This window comes from Staurois parvus, unplaced genomic scaffold (assembly GCF_062004578.1).
Source record: "Staurois parvus isolate SC_StPar_1 unplaced genomic scaffold, SC_StPar_1.0 ptg000117l, whole genome shotgun sequence".
In the NCBI taxonomy this organism is placed as follows: domain Eukaryota; kingdom Metazoa; phylum Chordata; class Amphibia; order Anura; family Ranidae; genus Staurois; species Staurois parvus.
Window position 1 is genome coordinate 1,919,848 of NW_028317913.1, and position 19,052 is coordinate 1,938,899.

Genomic DNA, 19,052 nt, shown 5'->3' on the forward strand with positions numbered 1-19,052 from the left:
CCTGACCAAAGACAGGAGAGGATGACCCTGACCAAGGACAGGAGAGGATGACCCTGACCAAAGACAGGAGAGGATGACCCTGACCAAAGACAGGAGAGGATGGCCCTGACCCTAGACAGGAGAGGATGACCCTGACCAAAGACAGGAGAGGGTGACCCTGACCCTAGACAGGAGAGGGTGACCCTGACCAAAGAGAGGAGAGGGTGACCCTGACCAAAGAGAGGAGAGGATGACGCTGACCAAAGACAGGAGAGGGTGACCCTGACCAAAGAGAGGAGAGGATGACCCTGACCCTAGACAGGAGAGGATGACCCTGACCAAAGAGAGGAGAGGATGACCCTGACTCTAGACAGGAGAGGATGACCCTGACCAAAGAGGAGAGGATGACCCTGACAAAAGACAAGAGAGGATGACCCTGACCAAAGACAGGAGAGGATGACCCTGACCCTAGACAGGAGAGGATGACCCTGACTAAAGGAGCCTCCAATGCCCATGTATGTCTGGCAGGACACCAGGCAGTGACAGCTCATGATGCAAGGTGATTTGTCAGTCCTGACAGATGTCACGGATCACCCAGACGCCCAGGCTGAGTCAGGCCGATCTCACAGAAGCTGAGCCACCCTGTCCCGGCTGATGTGGGCGCAGCAGCCTGGTGTCAGGGCAGGGCGGGCGGATGGGCGATGAATAGAGGTGAGGACAATCCTCGCCAGCCTGCCAGCATCACAGATCCGTCCCCGGCTCCTCCTCCGCAATCACCGCCTCCCCCTTCCCGGTGCTGGAAGGAGCTTTCCCCGGTCTGCCAGGTCAGCCTCGGCTGTGGTCGGATCTGTTCTTCAGTCTACCGATCGCTCGTCCTCCGCTCTGCTCTACAAGATGGCGGGGTCCCTGGTGGAGAGGGAGACCATGGTGAGTCTACTACCGGGGAGAGGGGGGACATGGCTGGCAGGACAATGAATTCATCACGGTCAGGGGGAGGGGCATGCCAGCCTGCGATGCCCAACCTGTGACCCCATCATCTCCGCCACCCCAGGGGGACACACTGCGACCTGTAGGCACTGCAAGAATTCCCCATATGGTGACCTGGGGATGGAGGATCACTCACTGGGACTATGGGGGTGGCAGCAGGTCCCACTTGTAGCCTTCCCCCAATGACAGCTCCCATCTCTATATACTCCATATGTACACAGAGGGATGGATTCCTATACACAGGAAGTCAGGGCTTGTCCATCATTCAGGATCCTTCAAGTGTGTTGTGTTCCAGCAGCCGGCTATAAACAAACACACGTATTCCATAGACAGCGAGGGCCATCCAATACGTTTTCCAGTGGTGTGGATGTAGCGCAGGGCTTGCATTCATGTTAACCCCGCGAAATATTCATTGCGACCAATTCACGTACATCTGATTATGCAACATTTTCCTTGCGTGGCGACAAATTCATAGAGAAAAACCGCCAGATCGCTTGTAAGGGAAGTGGAGGGAAATACGACCTCGGACGTGGTGCAGTAAATTGTTGATAGTGGCACTTTTGTGACCATTTGCTGACCAGGTAACACGTATATGCTCAGTGCTGCACATATGTGTCCATGGTCATCCGTGTTTAGAGGGTGTTCAGTGCACGCTCCCAGCACGCTGACTGAGATGTCTGACAGCTTTCTGGTACAGCTTCTGATTGAGAACCAGTGGGACATGCTCCTGACCATGGGACTGTTGTGAGAGCCAATCAGAGGAGTCACGTGATAGAGGAGCCGCACCGTCTCCTGGCATTAAAGTCCAGTAAAAGGTGACATATCAGGGAATTCACTGTCTACAGCACTTTTTAGAACTCTGTCATCAATACAGGTGACACATCAGTGCAGATGACAGATTCATGCAGCTGTTGGAAACAGGTAGGTGAATTTGGGTCAACTGCCGCCCACAGGGGCGTCCTCCATGCAGGTGAGTTCCATCCTGCCATGGCAGGTGTCACACAGACAGCACAGCAGCCAGGGGTTTTGTAGTCTGGTGGGCAGAGTCTGATGGGGATTTAGAGACCCTAGTTCCCAATCAGGTCCTCTCTCCCCTTGTGATTGAAAGCAGGCAGTGGGTGGATCCATAACCAATAGACAGTCTGCTATTGGCTTTGGAGTCTGCCTGTTGTCAACCACAAGGACAGATTAGACCTGATGGGGTGATGGGGGCCCCTCAGCTTCTCCATTGGGCTCCACACTTTTATCATCACGAGCTTGTCGACTGTAAAGCAGCCCGTAGATTATGAGATTTTCTTTCCTTCCACCACGAATGAAAGGGAAGAAAATCACTCAATTCCCACATCAACACAGTAGCCGCCAGCAGTTATTGCATGTAAAAAAATCCAACAGGCTGGTTGTACCTAAGTCAATCGATGGATCAACTTGGGTACAACCAGCCTGCCCTTAGATGGATCGAATTTCAGCTGGTCCCCGCTGAACTGTCTGAGATTCGATCCATCTATGGCCAGCTTTAAGTTGACCGCATCCTTGACAACCAGTGACAGATGAGGAGGGGATAGTGGGGACAAACATGCTACTCTGCTACACAGTGTACAGGACAGGCACTCTACCTGTCTCTGTACGCCAACTTAAAGTTGGTCCTAATTACCTCCAGTTTCATTATCTGCAAAGTGGAGGTCATTATTTTTTAGTCTAGTGGAGTCATAGAAACACTTCATAAAAGTGGTAATAAGAACTAGCAGAACCTGTTGAACATTCCGGTAAAGCTACTGGAACCAGCATCAGGGATTCTTTATTCAGGTGCAAGCCATATTAAAGTGTTGGTGATGTTTTACTGAATTCCCCCCATTGTGTTGTATCTTGAGACAATTCTGGGGTAACATTTGAATTTAGAGCTCACCTTCACTCTCTTGACCCACTTTGCACAGTTTTCCTTCTTCCCCTTCTTTTCCACAGTCAGATACTAAAGTATTTTTTTACTTTAAATACCTGGATTGGATTATTTTTGGATGACCTAGGCCACACTTCCAGGTTTCTCATCTAGGGTTTGACCTTGAGGCCCAAAACAGTTAATGCATCTTATCTAGGTGATCCTCACATTCCCAACCTGTTCCCTTCCTTCTGGGGTACGCATCCCAGGAACCCTCATGGAAATCTGCTGTGCATGTGCAACCCTGCATCATCAGGAGGCCCGCTGTCTCTTCCTGATTCTTAAAGCCGGCCCCCTGATGACATGCATGTGCAGAGGATCATCATCATGTGGTTGACAGTTCTGAGCTGCATAAGACCTGCTTTGTGGCGCATCTTTTGATGCAATACATCCTATTTTAAATTGAGACAAAAGGTTTTATTCCTTAACAGGGTCATTTTAAATGCAATACGACAAGGTGACTAGTGTCAGCGTCAGAATCACTCTGATTAGCATTTCTGTTCCTAGAAAAATCTGAACCGCAGTCAATGAATGCTGAGCGATTTACTTCTTGCAGCGTTTGGAGAATCACCAGGTCCGGTAGCTGCTCCTGTTATCCAATGAAGCCGCTATTGATCATGGCTCACCAGCAGTTTTATAGCTGCATAGGCAAGCATTGTAGCCAGCTGCTGCAGCAACTTTGTAGTCAGCTAAGAATTACGGCCCAAAATAATCAGATGTGGATCTGTTATACATTTCTTTTACAAGGTTGCTTTTTTACAACTGACAGGTGCCATAGGTATTGGGGCTTTTTCAGACTAGTCTGTGCGGTAAAACGCATGTGCATGGGGGGGGGGGGGGGGAGTCAGTGCTGCAGCATTGTGCGGTGAGGTGTGGTGTGCTGGGTAAAATGCAGACATTCACAGACCCAACACAGTGTTATGCCATTAACAGGGTGCATAGAAAACAATCTATGTAAATCAATGCAGCTCAACACAATGGGGGTTGATTTACTAAAACTGGAGAGTGCAAAATCTGGTGCAGCTCTGCATAGAAACCAATCAGCTTTCAGGTTTTTTGTCAAAGCCTTGTTGACCAAGATGAAGTTAGAAGCTGATTGGCTTCCATGCACACCTGCACCAGATTTTGCATCTCCAGTTTTAGTAAATCAACCCCATGGTGTGAATACGCCCTTCAGTCCAGCAGGACTCTAAGCCAGCCATAGATGTCTTGAATCTTGGCCAGTCCATGCTGAACCAGCTGAGATTCGACTGCACTAGATAAAAAAATAATGACCTCCACTTTGCAGATAATGAAACTGGAGGAAATTAGGACCAACTTTAAGTTTGCGTACAGAGACAGGTAGAGTGCCTATCTGTACACTGTGTAGCAGAGTAGCATGTTTGTCCTCACTATCCCCTCCTCATCTGTCACTGGTCATCAAGGATGCAGTCAAATTAAAGCTGGCCATAGATTGATCTAATCTCGGAAAGTTCAGCAGGGACCAGCCGAAATTCGATCCATTTATGGGCAGGCTGGTTGTACTGAAGTTCATCCATTGAACGACTTTAGTACAACCAGCATGTCGGATTTTTTCTTTGCGATTACTGCCGGCAGCTGTAGCTGCCAGCAGTGAGCATCATGTTCTGTTGGCAGGGAAGGCTGTCTGCTGACAGAACACAATAGCTCCACAGGAGGCATTCCCCCATCAACATTGACTGGGTTGATTGAGAATCTGATCAATTTTCTTTCCTTCCACTTGTGATGGAAGGAAAGAAAATTGTATTATCTATGGCCCGCTTTAGACTACTTTCACGCTATGCTTTTTTGACGCTTTTTTACTGCATTTGCAGCGCATTTTTTACAAGACATATGACACAAAAACTGAATCAAAAATGCGCCGCGGGTACATTCTTGCTGTGTATTCCATTGATTTCAAAGGGGAGGTGCATTTTTGTTGTGGTGTTTTTTGTTTGTTTTTTTACCACACCAAACCTGCACCAAAAATGCAGCAAATAGGATTCTAAAAAACACACCGGACCCTCAACGGATCAGTGTGAAGAGCTCCATAGAAATACATGGTCACATGTTTTTCTTCCGCTTTTTTAAACGCAAAAGCGGAGGAAAAACAGATCAATGTGAAAACAGCCTTACATACTATCGTATTTATGGCCTGACACATGTTAATATGTTACACCATATATTTATGTTTTTACATTGTTTACAGTCAGCAAACCAAGAAGGCCCCATTCACAGTTGGGCAATTAGGAATCATGGGGCAGAATCAGCACGAATCTGCCCGTGTTTTCAAATCGCGGAAAACTGTGCAATGCGTGTTTGGATGCAACTTATCCTGAACGGCACCCCAAATGTGGTGAGATTTTGCTGTGATTGTTGCCTGTCAAAACGCAAGTGTAAAATCACACCTCGCTCAGGGAACTTTGTCCCTGAGCTTCTTTACTGTGACAAACGCACATACGGTAGCACATTCACATGTGACTGTGTATTCCTACAGAACTCTGCACACTGATCCGTTGCAGGTCCGGTGTGTTTTTCAAAGTCCTGTCAATATTTTTGGTGTAGGTTTGGTGTGGTAAAAAAATTCACCAACCCCCCCCCCCCCCCAATTGAAATCATTGAAACTGCATTGAGTTTTTAGTGTGGTTTTTGAGTCACATGTCCTTTAAAAACCACACCGAAAATGCAGTAAAAACACAGCAAAAACGGATCAGTGTGAAAGTATCCTAAGAAGGGAGGATTGGCTGAAAATGTCCACTACAGGCCACCTTTTGTTACTTACCATTCTTTGTTCTGCCTTGTGCCTTTTTGTGGAGGCAACAGGAGACAGGATTTTGCTTCCTTATGTCAGAACCTCCAGTAAGGAGAACAGTAAGCAGCACAGTTGTGGCATCACAAAATCTCACTCCAAATCTCCTGAGACTGCAGATATACAGCTATGAGGCTGTAGGTGCATGGGTGCCTAGGCACACTCACATCAGGAAGTGCACAGCTTATTATTGTGAGGAAATTAAGGCAAAGGTAATATTTTCAGGGTACTGCCTATGTCAAATAACACTTCTAGATGTTCCCTATACCATCTTAAAGCGGGGGTAGGCAACCTTTTGAGCACAGTGCGCTGAGAAATGTTTTTAAGGAAATTGAGAGCACGGTTATATAAAAAAATGTCAACTTCACACCCTGAATGACAAAAAGGAAATATTACTTGAAATTGTGCTTGTTTCAAAAGATGTGTGCTGTGAAGCAAGTACGGTAAGATTGGAATGAATATGCCAGCCAAGGACTTCTTCAGATCACCCCTTTATTGCACCTTCACACCTTAGATGAGCTCCAGTTCCTGCACCTTCATACCTTAGATCACCCCAATTCCAGCATCTTCACACCTCAAATCAGCCCCAATTCCCTCACCTTCATTCTTCAGATCAGCCCAATTCCTGCACCTTCTCACCTCAGATCACCTCAATTCCTGCACCTTCACCCATCAGATCTGACCCAGTTCTTGCACCTTCACACCTCAGATCAGCCCTGCTTCCTGCACCTTCACTCCTCAGATCACCTCAATTCCTACAACTTCATTCCTCAGTACAGTCACAATTCCTGTATCTTCATATCTTAGATCACCCCAATTTCTGCACCTTCACATCTCAGATCACTTCAATTCCTATACCTTCACACCTCACATCATTCCTAATTCTTGCATCTTCAGATCTCAAATAAGCTCCAGTTCCTGCACCTTTACACTTCAGATCACCTCAATTCCTGCAAATTCACTCCTCAGCTATGCCCAGTTTCTGCACCTTCACACCGCAGACCACCCCAATTCCTGCACCTTCACACCTCAGATCAGCCCAGTTCCTGCACCTTTACACCTCAGAACACCTCAGTTCCTGCAAATTCACACTTCAGATCACCTTAATTCCTGCAGATTCACTCCTCAGCTATGCCCAGTTCCTGCACCTTCACACCTCAGACCACCCCAATTCCTGCACCTTCACACCTCAGATCAGCCCAGTTCCTGCACCTTCACACCTCAGATCAGCCCAGTTCCTGCACCTTCACCCCTCAGACTACCTCAATTCCTGCAAATTCACACCTCAGCTCAGCCCAGTTCCTGCACCTTCACACCTCAGATCACCACAATTCCTGCACCTTCATACCTCCGATCACCCTAATTCCTGCACCTTCACTAACTACTACTTACACCAGGTTCCCCAGTGTTCCCTCCTCCTTTTATCAGGGTCCCAAGAGTACTCTTCCATTACATTAGGATCCCAAGAACAAGAACCCCCCATTATATCAGAATCCCGAAAGGCTCCACACACATCAGAGTCACTAGAGTCAACCCCTTACATTGGGGTCCCCAAAGCCCCCCCATTTACATCAGGGTCCCCAAAGCCCCCTTGTTAAATAAGGATCCCCAGAGACCCCCCTCCCTTACATCAGGGTCCCCATAGTGACCCCACTATAAATCAGGGTTCCCAGAGTCCCTCTCTTTACATCAGGGTCCCTAGAGTTTCTCCCCCTTACATCAGGGTTCCAAGAGTTCCCCCATTAAATCAGGATCCCCAAACACTCTTCACACTTACAACAGGGTCCCCAGAGTCCCCGCACATTAAATCAGGGCCCCCAGAGTTCCCCTACAATAAATCAGGGTCTCAAGAGTTCCCCCACAATAAGTCAGGCTCCCCAGCATCCCCCTAAACACTCCCATCATCAGGGTCCTTTTACATAGGGATCCCCAGATTTTCTCCCCCTTACTTCAGGGTTTCAAAAGTTCCCCCGCATTACATCAGGGTCCTCAAAGTACCCGCGCATTACATCAGTGTCCTCAAAGTTCCCCTGCATTACATCAGGGTTCCCAGAATTCCCTCAGATTAAATTGGGGTTCCCAGAGTCCCCCCACATTACATCAGGAGTCTTCTATCCAACCCAGCAGTACCTCAAATGCCCCATTCTCTACCACCCATAGTAACCGCATAATCCTGAACATGTCCAAACCACCCATACATGTGTGCTCGCACATGCATCCTCACATACAAACCCACACCTAATCACACATGCACACACCGCAACCACATATATAACAACACATAGAACACGCACTGTCACTTACAACATTCCTGCACATGCACACACATACCCGCACACACACATACACACACCGCAACATATTCGCCCACGCATCAGCCAGCACACTTGCAAAATCACAACACCCCATTCATGAAACAATACACAGGCCAGCCCTGTTCACCTGCATTCATACCCACAACCAACAGACATCAGCAGCAAACAAACCAAACCCCATGGACCCAGACTGATGAGGAGGTATGGGGAAAAAACAAAAAGCAAAGCCAGCAAGTACCCAATACAAAAAATAGACCGCATACAGAATGCTTACACATACCAGCTACCAGAGAGGGTAGTCACCCCTCCACAGTGTGTCCCAGGTTCCAAGTAGCACAGGATCACAGCCATTTCCTCCCCCTTATAGTAGTCCAATGGGACCTGGCGGTGCCACCGCGAACCGGAGTGTGACGTTACATCCCGTGTGGGCGCCAGGCAACTGCGCCCACACCACCATCCTGGGACCCAGAAGCATGAGCGCGGCTGCGCCAGGAATTAATGGGGATGTGGGGATTACATAGAGCGGCAGTGGATGGAGAGACAGCATTACTGATGGTTTGCAACCCAACTCGTGTGCCTACATAAATGCAGTGCGCATGCCATGTCTGGCACGCGTGCCAGGGGTTGCCAACCCCTGTCTTAAAGGATAAGTTCACCATTTGACCAAAAATAAAAAATGCCCATTTTTCTGGAGGTTAAAAAATGTGCATCTAATATTTTTTGGTTGCAGAAGCGTGGAAAGCATTGCACCAGCAGATCGCTGGTGGCATGCAGGCATCCTGCAGACCTGTCAGTTTATGTGCTGGTCCGTACGGGATGTATAGGCAAGCAGATATACTGACTGAAGATTCAATTAACTACAAGCCGACAGCCGCTAAGGCTGTCGGGACTTGTAGTTCATTCATTCAAAGAACACAGTGAATGAATGACATGACCGTGTGGGTGGAGCCCCGCAAGGCCACGCTGTTTTGAAATAGTGACAGCTAGGACGGGGAACTTTTCCCTGTACTGCTGCAGCACTGGGAACATGCTATATGTTCCACCCTAGAAACGGGAGTAGGTAGGCTACCTCTGAGGCAGCCGGGAGATCAGTGAAACTGGTCAGGATGGCATTTCTTCAATTACCTCCCACTGTGATGACCTCCTGTTGGTTGCAATGATATGATCCTTGGATGACTACAATGACATGATATGGCCATATACCCATATGTGGACTGTCTTCCATATTTTTGAATGATTCTTACAACTCCCAAAGGATTCCTTTAGTGCTTGCATGGACGTATTCTATTACTTTCTAGTTCACCTTGCTCCTTACATTTCATTGAGAATGAACTCTCTAGTTATCCAAGTACATGTGGCACCCATTGACAGGTTTGTTAAGGGAGGTTTAAGGACTTTCGTCCATTGATCCTCCTCTAGACCCTGTCTCTTAGGTGGGCATGAGAGGGAGGTACTACTATTTTTCCTTTTCTGGACCACTCTTGCCTTTGAGTTTCTTATGTGGACTTTGTCATTCAAATTCTGATGCCTAACCCAATATTTATGGAGATATTGGGATATATTTCTGTTGTGTAAGAAGGAGGCCTAATTACAACATATACATTGTATGTTATGGTTATCATCCTCCTCTGGACTACACGTCTTATTGAAAATAGAGATCTTCCCATTATGTGTTATCTAATTAAAATGTATTGTCTAGATGACATCTGTCAATGTTTTTTTTTTTTTTTTGAAGCAAAGCCTAGCACATATACTTACTGGCCACTTTATTAGGTACACCTGTTCAATTGCTTATTATGCGCCAATCACATGGCAGCAACTCAATGCATTTATGTATGTAGACATGGTGAAGACGACTTGCTGAAGTTCAAACCAAGCATCAGAATGGGGAAGAATAGGGATTTAACTGGCTTTGAACATGGCACGGTTGTTGGTGCCAGACGTGCTGGTCTGAGTATTTAAAAAACTGCTGATCTCAGGGGTGTGGAACTTGTTGAAAAAGCTACTTGTCCAAGGCACTTAATCGGTGCCCAATCTACTTGTCCCTCATGATAATCTACTTGTCCAGAGAAAAAAAAATAAATTTGAACCAAAACCATATTTAAATCTGAGTGTTTTTAGGAATGTCTGGGTCTTTTAAAATCAAAAGGGGCTTTATGGCGACTTAAAAGTTTAATAACTGTAATGTTGCGCTCTTTGTCTCCTTCTCCCCTCCCTGCCTCTCTCCAGCACCCAGGGACTAGCAGGGGAGAGACCTTGCAGTGTAATGGACATCGATTGGGTGCTTGTCACGAAAGGGGACTGTCTGGCTTATCCTTTATCCCTTTTGCTGCCAGAGCCGTTTTTGCGTTTTTTGAACACGTTTAAAAAAATCATTTAAATGTGTTCAAATGAATGCATGAAGGTAAAAAACCTTGAGCCTTTACAATCACTTGAAGTATAGCCATCAGCCTTCCCAGCTTGCCCCAGCAGTTTGAGATTCACTGAAGGCTACTTCAGTGTAGACTGTTAAAGTGGAATTCCAGGCTTTAACTAAGTGTAAATCTGCTCTACCCCCCTCCTAACTCCTATTCTAACTACCCTGTAGAAGGAATATGCTTTTACTTACCTATTCTCAGGGCGCTCCAGTCACGTGATCCCCCTGGGAGAGAGTGCTGACTACGGATAGTATGTCTGGGTGGTGGAGTCACCCATAGGCTTACTATGGGGCATCCATTGTCAGCTGTCCCTCCTCCTCCCTGAGGCCGCCATTGGGAGTGGATCATGTGACCTGAGAACAGGGAAGGATAAGCATCCTCATTCTACAGGGTAGTTAGTATAGGAGATAGAAGGGGGGTGGGAGCAGACTTAGGCTTAGTTAGAGTGTGGAATTCCACTTTAAGCTGCCCATAGATGGATCAAAATTCAGCCAGTTCAGCATGGACCTTACATATTTTGATCCATTTATGGCCATTTTTGCATGTCAGGCCCGAACAAGGTTGTTGAAAACTTTTCATCGACCAGCTTGCTGATCAGTGTATTCTGCTGGGTGGCAAGCAGCTTAAGGCCAAATGCCACCTCCTGGATGCTTGTTGTTTGGGGGTAAATCCCACTGCACCACAACCATGTGCATTACATGCAAGTGCATCTCAGTTGTGTCAGTTGTGGTGCTCTCCCTTTCACTTGAACTTGGTGTGTTTGGCAGTGGTAGTGCCTGCTAAACATGACATGCTGTATAAATTTTGTGATCACAACAATATGTATAGACATACTTGCTGACAATATTAGTTTGATACTTGAACAGTTAGAGGCAGTAAAAATGCAGATTAACTGTTTTCACTGTCTCTGCTGCCTGTGTGAACAAGGCCTTAGATCCCTGGCGCCCAATCTGCGGCCTGAGGGTCATTGAGGTCCAACGGTGCAGCCCTCGGACCTCTGCAGTCTGTAGTGGGAACATTGATTAGGGTAATAGTCAGGGGCGGACTGACAACTCATGGGGCCCCCGGGCAATAGGGGATCATGGGGCCCCTGTGTCCTTGCCCAAACTCAAAAAAGCCTATGAAAAAGGTGCCAGGGGCATCTCATGGGGCCCCCTATGACCCCGGGCCCTCGGGCAGTGCCCGAGTTTCCAAATGGTCAGTCCGCCCCTGGTAATAGTATTGATCTCTACTAGTCTTGTGTAACATGTTTCTGGTTTTGTTTTGTCTTCTGCATCATATCTCCAGCCAGTGTAAAATGTCCACACTCTCTGACCCTCAATTCCTCTATTAGGTCTGTGATGTCGGACAAGCATTACATATATTAAACATAATGTGTGGCCCTTTGGTGATGTCTGGGGTCACAGGCCTCCTTTAGCTCATAACTGTTGACAACCACTACCTTAGATGGAATGGTCACAGTGGATGGCAGTGCTAGTTTTTAGCATGTTAAGGCTGTCAGTTGCACTAGCACTTTAGTGCCATTGCTCTATATAAAACTAATCATCGCAGTTCGCTGCTAGACATTTCTAAGCATTTGATTTTGATTTCTTCAGAGACAATATACATCGTAATAGGCATCCCGCAGAGAGAGCCTGCAGTGGAAGATAGGCCTAAAACAAGACAGCAGGCGTAAATTGAGTTTTACTGCGGTGGACACATTAAATGACTTATTAAATGGTTTGTAAAGATTAAATATAGCAGTCAGTTTCACATTATTATTTAATGTTCAGACACGCCAGAGAGAAATAACACTATTTACCACTGTTGTCAGTGACGTTACCAATGACTCTCATAGACGGCAAGGGCCCCTTGTGCAGAGAAGTGGTTGGGTATATACTATATATACTGTACATGCCTTCTTGCCATACTGCCACCTGGGAAAAGTCTTGGTCATTATCTCTCAAGGCATCTGCATGTTTAGCTTCTGTTTTGTGCGACAAACCCACTGTTCAGTATGTTATTTATACCAGCTGCTGCTTCCTTGGAATCTCCAGTAGAACCGGCATGGTGACTGCCAGCAGGAATGTCTTCAAAGTAATACCACCGCCTTTCCTTTTTACGTCTACAGTAATGGCTGCCATGTGGCTCCCCCCAGCACCACCCTGATGGACCCCCTCGAGGCCCTGAGTATCTGCACAAGTTGCCTAAGCAGTGGGCTCACCCCAGGAGGTGATACAATATTTATCATTTTGCAGGCCTTTATTTCCTGCCTAGATAGACTTTTATTGAAATGTTTTATTCTAGAAGACTACTGCTTGAAAATATTTAAACAGCTTAAATGCTTTTATCTGCTGAGCATAACAATTCACATTTTCTGGACATGCTAATTATCAGTTTATTGTTTTATGTTTCATTGGTATATTTTTATTGTATTTGTCACTTGGAATTGTCACACTTATTTAATATTCCCTTGCCTAATTAAACTGTAAAAATTAAATCAGTCTCTTTTTCTCAGGGCAGGGCTCTCTGAATCGCATAAATAATTCATGGTCTGATTAGTAAGTAGAAATACATTGGTACTGCATGACTTCAAGCAGACATACAAATATATAACTATACAGTTTTTTAAATGAAAATGTATATAATATATATATATATATATATATATTTTAAACATATAAAAAAATGGAGACACCAGGTAACAGAACAAACTTGTTACCTAATTTGGTGTTGGGCTGCCTTTAGGATCCAAGACGGCCTGAATTCTCCTGGAAATTGACAAATATAAAAGTCTTGGATGTTGGATAATGGAATCTGATACCACTCTTCATGCAAAAATCGTTCCAATTCTCACAGAGATGCTGGAGGTGGAAAACGAGTCCAAACCTTATTGTACAAAATAGACCATAGTGGCTCTATGATAGATATTGAGCTCAGGCCCAGAGAAGGTACGAGACTTTGTCTGCATGCTCGTCAAACCACGATTTGACAACACCAGCTGTGTGAATTGGAGCATTATGGTCTTGTTAAATGGCGCTGTCTTTGGGAAGCAATGTTTGCACCATGGGGTGCACATGGTCAGCCAAAATGTGTACATAGTTGCTGGCAGTGACTCTACCTTTAAAGGTGATGATGGGCCCTGCAGAAAACCAAGATATGGCTGCCCAAACCATGATTGCACCACCACCATAAACAGTCCGGTGGTTGGGAACAGTGTGAAGCTTGTTTCTTCGGACCATATTACAGTATTCCATTGATCAATATTCCATGATTTATGGGTGTTGCACCACTCTCTCCTCTTCTGAGCATTGATATCAGTCATTAGTGGTTTGGCAATTGCAACTCACCTGTGAATGTTTTCTTATAGAGTTCCCTCCACACAGTTTTTGTGGACACGGGCTTTACAAGACTGAGATTGAGCTCTGCAGTAACTTTTGCAGCAGTTAATTTCTTATTCCGGGTAGTAATCCTGTGCAATGTCCTTCTGTCTCTTGGTCAGTTGATTATGTCGACCGTGCTTATGCTTATCAGACATTTTCCCAGAAACTGTATATACCGTCATAACCTTAGATACTGTACCTCGCAACACGGCAAATAAATTGGAAACGTCAGTCATAGAGGCACCATCTAAGTGGTACCAACAGTTAACCCTCCTTGAAACTCAGTAATCTGTGCCATGACTCCACATTACTAGCAGTGCACACAGTGAATTACATAAGTTAGGCTTCCTACCTGTTAGCTAGGTGTCTCATCACACAGCGGAAGCAAAAGTATGCTACATCACTTCTACTTTCAACGGGAAACATGCTGTCACTTTCACATCTGCAAATCATGTAATGTTTGCATATTTTTGTCCAACCCCTGTGTGTGTGTGTGTGTATATATATATATATATATACTGCTCAAAAAAATTAAAGGAACACTTTGAAAACACATCAGATCTCAATGGGGAGAAATCTCATGCTGGATATCTATACTGATATGGACTGGGTAATGTGTTAGGAACGTCAAGATGCCCCATCGTTTGATGGAAATGAAAATTATCAACCTACAGAGGACTGAATTCAAAGGCACCTCAAAAATTAAAGTGAAAAAATTATGCAGCAGGCTAGTCCAATTTGCTCCACCTCCACCTGTAAAACCATTCCTGTTTTGGGGGTCATCTCATTGTTGCCCATCTAGTGCACCTGTTGTCAATTTCATTAACACCAAAGCAGCTGAAACTGATTACCAACCCCCTCTGCTACTTAACTGACCAGATCACTATCCCAGGAGTTCAATTGACTTGATGCTATACTCTGATTAAAAAGTGTTCCTTTAATTTTTTGGAATAGCGTGTGTGTGTATATGTGTATGTGTGTGTTTATATATATATATATATATATTTATTTATTTTAATTTTTTTGGCATCCAATGATTGTTTTAAATAACAAAAGCTTGGCAGATTCATCAATTTTAGTTGGACTTGGTCATAAACAATGATTATGGAAAAAGGTTTTATTGAAATTCTTAAAAACAAATTTGTAGTTAAATTAGGTACAAAGTTGAACCCACCTGTTCATACACTAAGTACGTGAAATCCATTTAAAAGTTCCCTGTGATGAAGGAAATTTGTGAGATACTGGGCAAACAGACATTAATAGTACTTTAAAAATAAAATTTTTATCAACAAAGGAAAGTGTGACACATAAAAAATGGCTACAAAGCAATGAATGTGGTAAAAAAAAAAATTCTTTTTGTAAGTAGTTCCCTATGTACAGGGTAGTATTTATTGTATTGACATTCCTGAGTCAGTGCCTCTAGCAGAGTCGTTATAAGGCAGCACCAAGCCCCAATATGTATGCAATGTGATAACTTTATCCTTACTGGTTTCCTCTACTGGATATTTATAGCTGAATTCAACTATCTACTGTATAGGGGAAACTGTGTGCAAAGGAAAAGAAATTGGAGGACTCATTATAGTTCAACAAACCATATACATATCTGGAAAACAATTTAGCTGCCAAAGAATTTGTAATTTTATGGAACCAGTTTTGTCATTTAGGCAACCCTGCCAGATCTGCCAACTCCATGACTGCTATTGCAGCAGCTACAGTGCACGTTGGTCAATGACACTTGTCCAGAACACCCCCAGTCTGCTGGTTAGACAAAGAAGAAGAAACACACCGATGAGGCTACCCTTTGCTTCTACAGTGTAAACACGTGTTCTGCTGCAGAGCATGATTGGCCCCTAGAGCTTACACTCTATCCCAATACACTGTGCAGGGAATTACAAGAGGCTGATAAAATGACAAATTTAATTATAGAGCAGCATGTCTAAGAACCTGAATTTATCACATTAACATATTTAAAGTATAACTAAAGGCTTCCATGTGACAAAGCTGACATGTCTAAAAAAAAGTACCAAATCCAGTAACTGTGATGTACAAGCTTTATAAAGTAAACAAAAAAATCTCCCTTTATCTTTTTTCCCAGATTTAATTTTTTTCTTACATGTTACTCCCAGACACTGCAGCTCACAGTGGGAGGATTTCCATAACGGAGGCAGTGCTGTCAGTCCAGAAACCAGTGGGCAGGGTGTCGGTGTGGTCAGGTGCTGATTGACAAACTACAGGTTTGTGAGTCAGCAGTGAAAATGCTGATAGCCACGCCCCCTGCAAGTAGGCACAGCCTACATGAGAGTGGCAACTCTGCTCTGAATTTTGTAGCAGTGCTGCATTGTTGCCATAATCACAGCCGTACTAAATGGACTTCACTGGTAGGATGAACAGGTATTTGTAGGACTCTGCAGGGGTAGTAGGAGAAATCTGTAACCACAATGTACTTATGATTAAGTTCTGCAGCACAAAAAATTGTCAGTAAAAGGCCGTAGTTCTACTTAACTGTTTTAAACACACACAACATGGAAATGCAATTATTTTAGTAAATATAAACTGCTTAATGCTTTTCTCATTAGCAGTTAGAGCAGTCTTGTGACTTATATCAGTATTCAGCAGATCACTGGTTAAAGCTTGTAGAACGAGTTTTCATTTTGATCTAGGAAGATGCAGAACCCCTGTCCAGACAGTGCTGATTGACCCTGTGCTGATCACATGTACTCTCCCAAGTAAAAAAAACAAACAAAAAACCTCTCTAGCAATACACACCAAACTGAGCATGTGCACAGTGTCTCCACCCGATGTGTCTTATCAGGAGATAGGAGGGGGGTACTTTAAGAAGGGGAGGATCAGATAAGTCAGGATCAAACAGTGTTTTTACACAATGCAGAGGATTAACCCCTTAGGTTCCACAGTGAGTATAACAAGCATGCATTACTGCATATACAGACTGATTTTAATGTTCTGGGTTTAGTAACACTTTAATTGAACAAGCTGAACTTAGAAGCTGATTGGCTAACATGCACAGCTGCACCAGATTCTGAGGGCTCCAGTTTTATGAAAATTTCCCCTTATGCATCCTTTTTAAACCATGTGTTCAAACACAGTTTTCATTCTCGCCTTTGGGGCTGCAGGACCCCTGACCCTCTGTCTGCACAGTGCTGATTGGTCCTGTGCTGAACACATACACAACTCTCTAGCAATACCAGGGGCGAACTGACAACTCATGGGGCCCCCAGGCAATAGGGGATCATGGGGCCCCTGTGTCCTTGCCCAAACTCAAAAAAGCCTATGAAAAAGGTACCGGGGCATCTCATGGGGCCCCCTACTGACCCCGGGCCCTCGGGCTGTGCCCGAGTTTCCAAATGGTCAGTCCGCCCCTGAGCAATACATACCAAACTGAGCATGTGCATCTTTTCTCCAAACCTCTGTTCTATCAGGAGTTATATTGGGGATAGTAGAAGAAGGGGAGGATGAGAGAAGACAGGATCAAACATTCTTTTTACACATGGTGGAGGATTAACCCCTTAGGTTCCACAGTGAGTATAACAAGCATGCTTTACTGCATATACAGACTGATTTACTGTTGTGGGTTTAGTAACACTTTTAATGATGTTTTTTTATATCTGTCTGAACAAGTATACATAAGAAATATAAAATAACAAATAACTACCTTAGCAGGAAGCCTGGAGAGTTTGGCAATACAGAAATATGGTAGCATAATGACAGGAGGTGAGGACATACAATGCATGAAGGATTCATAGATAGTAATATATTATATACACACAAAGTAATATATTCATAGGGGTGGAAGGACTAAAAGCTGGTTAGTAAGTTGATGAATGTTATTTATGTTGGAGTTTAACACAGAGCAGCAAGAATAGTGTGCTATGCTGGCATTTTAGATATTTATAGTGTATGGAAAGAATGCATTCTTTTTCATTTTGTGACACGGAAAAGTAGTACATGGTTACAAAATACTGTAAATTAGGTTATGAGCTGTTGTGACATGAATTCATTCGTGAAAAATATGTGTGACCTTTGCTGAGAGGATGACCCTTGGATAGTCACATGACCATTCCCATTCTGCCAATTTAAACTGCTCATTAAAGTGTGTTTGTTGGGATTATATATTATATATACAGTATATGGGCTTGTACGTGTCAAATCCTTATCCATCTGGTGTTTCAGTTTGAAGTGCCCACAATGGAGTTCTCTTCAGGTCTTTCCTAAGCAGGGGGCCCCTCCAGGAGTAAGCCATTAAGGAGGATGAGGGCTGTTGGATTAATGCAGACAGTGTGGAACACATTCATTTTTAGTATTTTAGTGCATTTTAATACAAACAAAGCAAAGAACACAAAATGCTCTTATGTACATAGCTATTCATACATAAAACAAACTAGTCTGTGCTATCATGTAAGCACAAAAAAGAGAAAACATAATTATAGTTCTCAGTTGCTGCCAGAAATCTTATGCAGAAAGATATTCTGCACAATAGTGATGTCCAAATCTAAGGCAAGCCCAAGGGCAGACTGACAACTCATGGGGCCCCCAGGCAATAGGGGATCATGGGGCCCCTGTGTCCTCGCCCACACTCAAACCACACCCAAAAAAGCTTATGAAAGGTACCAGGGACATCTCATGGGACCCCCTACTGACCCCGGGCCCTGGGCAAGCCATAGATCAGGAGCTCTCCAAACTTTCCAAACAAAGGGCCAGTTTGCTGTCCTTGCAGACTTTACATGGGACTGGACTTTGGCCAGTGGGAGTAGAAAATGCCTTGGTGTCAGTGGCAGTAAACAATGCCTCATCATTGGTGTCAGGAATAGTTCCCTGTTGATGGTGTCAGTGGGAGGAATAGTGCCCCATTGGTGGTGTGAGTGGGAGGAATAGTGCCCCATCCTTAGTGTCAGTTGGAAGAATAGTACCTCAAGGGCCAATTAAAGGCAAGCAAATGACCTCATTCTGCACCTAGGCCATTTTTGTGACCACTGCCAAAAATGATTCAATTTACTTTCCTTCTACGACCGGATCCCTCCTACAGCATGATTGTGTTCTACCGGAGAGGCTTCCCTGTCGGCAGAACACAGTGATAACTGCTGGCAGCTATAGTCGCCAGCAGTTGTATATAAAAAATCCAACAGTTACAATCAGCCTGCCCATAGATGGTTCGAATCTGGGCTGGTCCCTGCTTGTTCCTTCTATGGCTGGCTTAAGACCTTGTGCACATGTACACTTATGACCATTCAGTATAAA

General features: G+C 44.6%; 1 protein-coding gene across 1 annotated transcript in view; it reads left to right on the forward strand.

Annotated features, from left to right (window-relative positions):
• Window positions 1-563: 563 nt before the first annotated feature.
• Window positions 564-19,052, forward strand: part of LGALSL (galectin like) — a gene marked incomplete at its 3' end in the record, with an annotated part of 58,993 nt that continues 40,504 nt past the window's right edge. The window contains exon 1 of the mRNA XM_089672010.1: window positions 564-906. Within this exon, the coding sequence (XP_089528136.1) occupies window positions 874-906 (33 nt within the window). The remainder of the gene's footprint in view (window positions 907-19,052) is intronic.